Here is a 9,557-nt window from a genome sequence, read left to right on the forward strand (position 1 = left end):
GGTTTTTTTCCCTGGGGCGGGGGAGTCCAAAACTAGAGGGCATATGTTTAAGGTGAGAGGGGAAAGGTTTAACAGGGACTTAAGGGGCAACTTCTTCATGCAGAGGGTGGTGCGCATGTGGAATGAGCTGCAAGAGGAAGTGGTGGAGGCTGTTACAATTACAACATGTAACAGGCATTTGGATGGGTATATGAATAGGAAGGGTTTAGAGTGATATGGGCCAAATGCTGGAAAATAGGACTAGATATATTTAGGATATCTGGTTGGCATGGGTGAGTTGGACCGAAGGGTCTGTTTCCATGCTGTACAACTCTGACTATATGCTGTGGAGCATCTTGAACCACGTTCTGTTTTGCTGCCATGTTTTTACTACTCTTGCTAGTGCTTTGAATAAAGATTTCAGCCTCTGTCTTCCAATGGAAGATAATCACTGTTTTTATTCTTTACTGGAGGAACATGGGCATTGCTGGCTGGTGAGCATCTATTGCACATCCCTAGTTGCACTTGAGAAGGTGGTGGTGAGCTGCTTTCTTGAACTACTGCAGTCCATGTACAGTAGGTAGACTCACAATGCCCTTAGGATGGGAAATCCAGGATTTTGACCTAGTGACAGTGAAGAACTGGCAATATAATTTCAAATCAGGGTGATGAGTCACTTAGAGAGGAGCTTGCAGGTTGTGGTGTTCTCATGTATCTGCTACCCTTGTCCTTCTAGATGGAAGTGGTCATAGGGTTCGAAGGTGCTGTCGAAGGATTTTTGGGGAATTTTTGCATCTTGTGGATAGTATACACTGTTGCTACTGAGAGTTGGTAATGGAAGGAGTGAATGTTGGTGTATATGGTGTCAATCAAGCGGGCTGCTTTATCCTGGATGGGTGTCAAACTTCTTGAGTGTTGTTGGAGCTGCGCCCATCCAGGCAAGTGGGGAGTATTCTGTCATTCTCCTGACTTGTGCCTTGTAGCTGATGGACAGGCTTTGGGGAGTCAGGACGTGAGTTACTTGCTGCTGGATTCCCAGCCTCTGACCTGCTCTTGTAGCTACTGCAGTTACATGGTAAGTCCAGTTGAGTTTCTGGTGAATGGAAACTCCCAGCATGTTGATTGTGGGGATTGGAGCAACATACTCTGAAAAATGTACCATGGCAACCCTTGGAAATCTTGATATATCAGGTACTTGGGAATTGCCTGGGACATGTAACTTCTGATGGGCAACTATCCTCCATCTTTTTTTAATTCAATCATGGAACGTGGGCATCGCTGGCTGGGCCAACATTTATTGCCCATCCCTAGTTGCCCTTGAGAATGTGATGGTGAGCTGCCTTCTTGAACCATTGCAGTCCACGTGCTGTAGGTTGAATCTGGAGCCCTCTGAGAAAGTTTACAACATCCAGTTATTTAGACTTCGGAAGGTTGTGACTCACTTGCATGACAGGGAATAAAACCTGCTCTGGCTCCTGGGTGACTATACAACTGAAATCCCCACCTTACCACTGACACCACACTCCCAACATCCCCAGTGCTGACAACCCACTGGCCCAACACAACAGCCCATGAAACCTCCTGACCATGACTATACCCTCGCACACTTGACCCCCACCCCTTCACGCACTTACCGATAACCCTACTGTCTCACCCCAATGCTACCCTTGCCCCCCCAATTATGAAGTAACTTCATCAATCAGACTACATATTTTTAATTCTTAATGCCAAATTATATGATAAAATGTAATGAGGCCAACAGGCCAAAAAATCTTTACACAAATTGATGATGATTGTAGTCGGATGGTAAACACAAGTAACTCCTTAATCATTGAACTTTGAAATTTCAGTGGTGACAGGTGCACAGATGTCTACCAGTTGTACAGTCTTCATTTAGGGAGCCTGAAGAAGCTGTCTTGTCCCACTCTGTAAAGCAGACTTCTTTTTTGGATCTAATCCATGTAAGAAAATGCATTATGTACTCTTGTACTTAGCAGAATTGAAAGAAAGTGCTTATCCGGCTGGCTTATAAAGTAAATGAATCAAAGAGAAAAAGAAAGTAAATTAGCTAAGTGCATATGGGGAAGAAAAGATGTCATGAATCTTAGTGATGTGTCAAGATTTTGAACTTCAAAGGTTAGTTGATAAAAGCTCAAAGCATAATATACTATTTATTCACAAACTGAACAATAAGAAAAGAAGGACTACACAACATCAATCAAGACACCAAAAATGACAAGTGGATACCCTGCACTGTCAACATTTTAAGGGAGTCCACAGTCACATCTGGGGACTTAGGCTAATCCCACAAAATAATCAAGCAACAACCTAATACAGTAATACACATTGAATTGTATCTTGAAGCCAATGCCCCAGCCTTCTCCATCACCATTCTTAGTCAGTTCCATTCCCAACTGTGGAACATACACAGCACTGGCAGTGACACAGTGATGTACAGTTTGAGAGGTTGTTGCCCTCAATATTTGCTGTGGTCCCATGAAGTCTCACGGCATCAGGTCAAATATGAGCATGGATACCTCATTCTCCACTGTGCTCCCTCAGCTGATGAATCACTTCTTGTTACTTGGAAGAAGCATCAAAGGCACAGAATGTAACCTATGTGGGGTACTTCAAGATTCATCACACAATTGGCTCAGTAGTGCCACCACAGACCAAGTTGGCTGAGACCTGAAGTCCTGAGTCCTGCCAGACTGGGCCTGTGTTAGGCAATGAGAGAATCAGTAGGAAGGTAGAACAAATTTTTGCCCTGTTTTCACCAACCTATGTGTCACAAACCCATCTGTCAGTGACAGTATAGGTAGGAGTGACCACTTGTGAAGGTGAAGTCCTGGCTTCACATCAAGGATACTGTCCATTGTGTTAGGTTGAACAATCATCTTGCTAATTGAGAGAGGTTTGGAACAGATCAAAACTGGGCATGCCATGGATCATCAGCAATTTAATTACATTCAAACACAACCTGCAACCTCATGGGCTAGCATATTCTTCAGTTTAGTATTACCATTAACCTGGCTCAATGAGGAGAGCTTGTCAAGACCAGCACCAGGCACCTAAAGATGAGGTGCCATGCAGGGCTAGATAGTTGCTAAATAGAGGAAACAAAATGATATTGACAAAGCATAAAACAATTCCACAAAATACTGATCAGATCAAAACTCTGCAGTCCTCCCACATCCAGTGATAAATGGTCGTGCACAATTAAACAACTTGATTAGCAACCCAATCACCAACTTTAATAGGCACTTCCTGTAGCAGTGACCGACTGTGGCAGCTGTGTATATCATTTAAAAGACACACTGCAGCAATTCGCCAAACTTGAAAGGTGAAATTTGAATCCCAGCCTCCTGTGCCACTACCACTGTGCCACAAAAATGACTTGGATCGCTTGGAGTTACATCTTTGTTCTTTCACCAATAGTGGGTCAAAACTCTGCAACTCCTTCCTGGACAGCACTGTACACATATGGCAGCAGCGAAAGAAGGTGGCTCACCACCATATTCTCAAGGGCATTCAGGAATGAATAATAAACGTTGGCCTTGCCAGTGGTGCTTGCATTAGGGACAATAAATAATAAACATTGCAGCTTCTATCGTACTGAAACTGATATTCACTGCTGAGGTGACAGTTATATTTGGCAGTAGTTTTAGCTAAAGATTCACATTTTTATAATGTTCTCTGAAATATTTTAAAGATTTTGTTTTATTTAAAATGTTCTTTAGCCTTTGATTTTCAGAATTGCCCTCCAGCACATGATATTTTCTGTCTTTGATGCTCAACAAACAATTTAGAATAAATACAACAATAGAAATTACTGGAAAAGCTCAGCAGGTCTGGCAGCATCTGTGGCGAGAAATCAGAGTTAATGTTGTGGGTTGAGTGACCCATCCACAGAAGTGTTAACTCTGATTTATCGCCACAGATACTGCCAGACCTGCTGAGCTTTTCCAGCAATTTCTATTTTTGTCTTTGATTTACAGCATCTGCAGTCCTTTCATTTTTAATTTAAATAAAATCTTTGCTACTTAAAATATTTTGTTAATTACTACATTACTTTGAAGTACTGAAATGCATTGAAAAATTGTACTATTTATTTTCTTCACCAAACTGAAGTACTTGGTTTTTTTGTTTGTACACGTGCGTCTCCTTTGGGCATCTATATTAGTGGAGCTTTAACAACTGAAGGAGTTACATATCACGTAGGCCAGATTGTTCATTGGAGTACTGCATCATAACTTTAAAATATAATTTTAGGTCCATTCAGTTACATTAATTGCATTTGTTTGCTTTCATTCATAGGTTTTGGGATATTTCCAAGCCTGACTCAGTCCTTGAAACAGTGGAACACCATACAGAATTTGTATGTGGCCTTGATTTCAGCTTGCATATCCCTGGTCAGGTACGTGACTAACGATTTCCACAGTTGATCGAAATGAGTTAATACAAAAGCTATAAACGTTCCAGGTCCATGGTTTGGAACAAATAACAGACGAGAAATGCTTCAGGGAAATCGCATTGTGAAATGCTATCAAACGGCACATTTTTTTCAGCTTGTACACCTTCTAGTACTCCACAGCTAAATGTAATGTTCCTCAGATCTTGCCTAATTAGTGTCATAAAACAACAGGAGATAAAAAGAATGGAATGTTTTTGCTGCTGAGATTGCCCTTGTGTGTTTGATTTACTGGAAGATCATCTAAGCTTTTTTGTTAAGGCAAGCTCTTTTGTTGTGAAATATTGTTAGCTGCTTGATCAGCTTAACGGTAATTGCACTGCCTGATGTGGCACTGCGCCATGTGGACCAGACCAGTTGAAGGTTTGATTTTTAGTTGCTGCTGAGATAGGTGACCTCAGTTGGAGCAGCATATTGAAATGGTCGAGGAACGAGCCCTGTTTTCTACTCTGGATATCGTCCATCAACTTCTATTGGAAAATAAGCAAGCAAAAAACTATTGGATTCGACTGTGCTGCATGCCATAATCAAAACAACCTGCCAGCATTTGCTAACTGGGTTCTTGTGAAAAATTACTATTTGGGCAAAGCAATAAGGGCTATCACTGCAGCAAGAGCCTTCAGAAAAGAAATGAAGCCACCTGGCCCAAAAAAACCCTTTTGCAGTATGTTTGTCAGTAGCATTTTTCTGACTGATAATCATATGAGCTTTTTAAAAGTGAATGTTTTTTTCAAACAATTTGTTCAGTTCAGAGCAGGTGCACAACAATAATCAGCTATGCTTCACTTCAACTGTATCACAATGAACACAAAGATATGAATAGGTGTTGGGCCAATGTACAAACTTGATTGGTGAAATATGAGTGTATGCAAAATGGTAACACTATTACTATAAAGAAAATGCAGCTATACTTTGATTTTATATTATTTATCATTTGTACATGAGTAGTGATTACATAAGATTTTCACACCTACTTGGAAAATTCACCTTTTCATGCAAGTAAAGTAGAAATAACACTTCTACCTGTACTCCAGCTCTCTCGTTTAACCAGGAAGAAATAAAAGTTAATGAATTATTGCTGTAATCGATGGTTGATTTATCAGCTTGTTTCAGGGGTGCTGTGAAAGGTCCCTTGGGGCTGATGCTAAAGTGTGGTGATGAATTGGAGACAGCAGCCATGGATTCAGAATTAAATCAGTTAATGGATCAGATGTAGTGCTTTAATGAATTAATGGAGATCTTACAGTTGGCAACATTCACTTGAGACTTATTGAAATGAACAAATGTCATTAAGAAAGCGTGGGTGGTTAGATTTCATCGCCTACATTTCATTCAGTTTAAAAAAGCAGGCAAAGGGTTAGTGAGACACTGCAATACAGTCAGGAAACCAATAAAGAATGCAGATAAGGACAGGATGCAGTTATTTTGTATTTTTTGAATTTTTCCAACTTGTTTATTTATAATTGCTTTTTAATTCATTTTGTGATGAGAGGGAGGTCATTCTAAGATTGAGTTAAGTTACAAAAACCTACTTTGTGGCAGAATGAAAATTGATTGATTGAGCCTAAAGCAGAGAATGAATATGTTCCAACATCAGCATTCATCTGAGCTAATATCTAAGAGGGCCGCTAGCATCTCGGTGTTTCCAGTTTGTTCACATCTGAACAAGAGATTTGATTAGACTGAAGAAATATTTGGCCTTCAAGAATATTGGATGCATTTTGGAACTAAGGACCTCTAGTTCTTAAAAAAAAAAAGCCGTAGGAATAGAAATTATGGTAACCAAAGCTATTGTGAAGATGAAGCAAATTCTGCTTCGGTGATAAAATAATAATTGCCCTTTGGGGGGAGATCTCCCATCCTTACATAATTCCAGGCTGACTCTAACTATCCTCTGAAATGAGAAGCCACTCACTTCAAGTGCAATTAAGGATTGACGAGAAATGTTGTCTTTGCCAACAATGCCCACATTCCATGTAGAATAGAGAAAAGGCATCTATAATTGCTTCAGTTAGAGTGATTAAAGTTAGTTTTTTGCATGAACGCAGTATGGAAATATGATGCAATAACCAGGGAGCAGACTGATGAAACTTGCCCTTATGGGAGAGGAGCAGTCTTAGATATATGCACTCTTGCCTTAGAAATAAAGTGAAGTAGCAGAAGGATGAGCAGGCTAATAATCATTCCTTCCATAGTTGTATTTTTATATTGGCTGATAAAATAGTTAATCAGCTTATAGAGCTCCCATAACCCGTGTAAAGATGAACATGCTGCAGAGCCAGTACTTTGGTCTCTGTTCACAGCGACAGTTTGAAGTAGGGATTTCAATTCCGCACCCTCTAACTTAGAGGCAAGAATTCTATCGTAAACCAAAGATTTGCCGTTGCATCCTTAGTAAGGAAACATAGTTTAGATTTCAGTCAAAGGTGAGAGTCTGACAAACTATTTTAAACGCAAGTTTCCTTGGAAGACCTTTAGAGGGCAGGATTTCAACGGTGAGAGTGGAGAGTACTTCCACTCAGTGTCCTCTTAACCTTGTTTGTACAATTTATTTAGTCTTTGCTCATATCTGAAGATTCTCATTTCTTATATCAGCTCAATTTATCTTTTCTGCACCATGTTAATGCCCTTGACTCCTTCCAAAAGTAAGATACCAAAAACTGGAAGCCCCAATTCTCTCTTAAAATCTAATCATGGACATACATTGCTTCAGCATTGTATTTTTATCTTCCATATAGAATTATGCTTTATAAAAGCTGTGAGCCAGTCATTTTTTTCCAGCTTCATCAATTGACCTTGTACTTTTAAGAATTCTGGTATCAAAACCCTAAGTTTCTGTATCTAGCATGTTTCACCATCAATGTAAGCAATCTTTGCATGTTCTCCCTCTCAAAATGTGTCACCTCATAATTCTCGTATTAAATTTGATTTGAGATCTATTTGCTCAATCTGCACTGACTCGTGAGGATTGTTTACACATCCCTCCAGTCTACCTTTTATTGACAGCAGCGTGATGCATTGATTTTTTTTCAATTCAACATGTGTAGAAGTAATATATTGTGATGCAATGAAGAACCAGTTCTGGGATGCTTAGTATTGTTTCTCCAATGGTAGGCTAATCTAGTTGAGAGCATTACACATGCCACGTGAAGGATTGACGTTAAATGTGCTGACTGATTAAATGGATTTTTTTTCAATTTTATTTACATTTCCTTTAGCATTCCAAACAATAATGTAATATTTTAACCAAAAGAACTGCGGATGCTGTAATAAAATGTAATATTTTAATTCTCCTAGTTGGGTATTGTACCGATCTATTAATGAATTTTGTTTTGCCATCTTCATAGCCTGATTTTGTGTCTTATTGACTGTTTTTAGTTGTGTAGTGTATGGAAATCAGCTAACTCAGGGCTTCTGTAATGCTTCCAGGTTGCAGACTGTGCCTGGGATGAGACAGTGAAGATCTATACCCCGGCTTGCCTTACAGTTTAGAGATTAAACTTGGCATCACTGGAAGATTTAAGGCGACATATCCTGAATGAAGTGCACTAGTTTACTGTTTGATTCGTGTTGTGTATACATGCAACATTTTGGAACTCACAAAAAGTGAACAGTTGTTATGTGGTGAATTTGTAAAGCTCTTTACCAATTTAATTACTGTTTATATTTTCAGCAGAAGGTACAGCTGGAAATGTTTTATTATTGCTGCCTTTCATTTGAAGGTGAAGAATAATTGAAAGTTGTTGTATTATAGTACTGTCTAAAACATTGAGAAATCGAAATGCAGCAGTACTATTTTATCCTCTCACTTTACAGACTTTTTGGAAAAGTGGGTAAAATTCAAAATTGATATTTAACATACTTATTTTTAATTATAATTTATATAACTTTTGACCTTGTGCCTAGAAGTTTGGAAATTGGACAGTTGGACTGTGCATTGGGGAAATGTTTGAATGCAAGAAGATGTTTCATTCATACACTTCACCTCATGTCTGGGTTCTGAATAGTATCTGATCAAGGTATATTTATATTCCTCCTGTTCCATGGGGACTGGATACTACAATGGACTAGAATTTGGCTTTTCAGCCTTGGAAATTAGTTGATGGGAATCTTCACTTTACTGACTGTGAGGACCTGAAATGAGTTACATCAGATTTACTCTAGACCTCAATGGGCTAGGGACTGCAAGATAAAATGCTGGCATACATTGACACTACCATGACAATTAGACTCTTGATGTGAGAAATTGAAGTATTCTGGTGGAGTGGAAGGTGCCTTTGCGGCTGGAGCTGAGCAATGTTGTGAAATGGATGACCAGTTAATCTGTTTTTTTGACAGTATTGGCTGAAGGAGGAGCTTTGACCAATGTACCAGGAAAGCACCCTTGAAAAGTAACGCCAGAAAGCCCTCTGAAACATGGAGACAGATTTAATTTTTTGAGAAATATTCCTGGAACAACTTTAAAATATACAATTAAATCTATTTACTGGAATAGGCAGTAACTTGTACAAAGTAGAATTTTTGGACACTTTTTCAAATATTAAAATAATGAAATTAATTTGAACTCTTACAGAAAAGAGCTTTACATCTTTCAGAATATTTGGATTCTTTTCGTCTTACTGCAATTGCATATTGTCTTCAATTATTAATCATGTCATTGCAAAATGTATATATATTTTAATAAATATGCTAAAGTAACTCATTTTCAAGCCAAGTAGCCCTTGTTATCGATAAACAACAAAAACAATTTGTATTTCTTCTATAGTTTAATTTACGTAAAAAGATACGTATGCAAGAGGACATATTGGTCTAGATTTTGCTGGAGTGCAATATCCCATGGTATGCTGTGTTGGTTAGACTTTTTCCATGTTCTTCAAAACCTTAAAAGATTTTGCCCTGCAAATTGCTGAAAGTGTCAGCTCTTATAAAGGGAATATGAGACTTTGCTAAATGCTGAGACTGACAATCTATCTCAGTAACTAATTTGATATGAACAAGGAACAAGAATAGGCTGATGAGTCTACTCTACCTTTTAATAAGATCATGACTGATCTGATTTTAGTCTCAACTCTACAACTCCCTGATAATCTTTCATTCCCATGGAAAT

General features: G+C 38.8%; 1 protein-coding gene across 1 annotated transcript in view; it reads left to right on the top strand.

Annotated features, from left to right (window-relative positions):
* Positions 1–9,159, top strand: part of pex7 (peroxisomal biogenesis factor 7) — a 78,053-nt gene extending 68,894 nt beyond the window's left edge. Inside the window, exons 9-10 of the mRNA XM_048597295.1 lie at positions 4,297–4,396; positions 7,880–9,159. Coding sequence (XP_048453252.1) covers positions 4,297–4,396; positions 7,880–7,942 — 163 coding nt within the window. The 3' untranslated portion in view covers positions 7,943–9,159. The remainder of the gene's footprint in view (positions 1–4,296; positions 4,397–7,879) is intronic.
* The last annotated feature ends 398 nt before the right edge of the window (positions 9,160–9,557 follow it).

The sequence above is a fragment of the Rhincodon typus genome, chromosome 5, assembly GCF_021869965.1.
Source record: "Rhincodon typus isolate 14 chromosome 5, sRhiTyp1.1, whole genome shotgun sequence".
Classification (NCBI taxonomy): Eukaryota; Metazoa; Chordata; class Chondrichthyes; order Orectolobiformes; family Rhincodontidae; genus Rhincodon; species Rhincodon typus.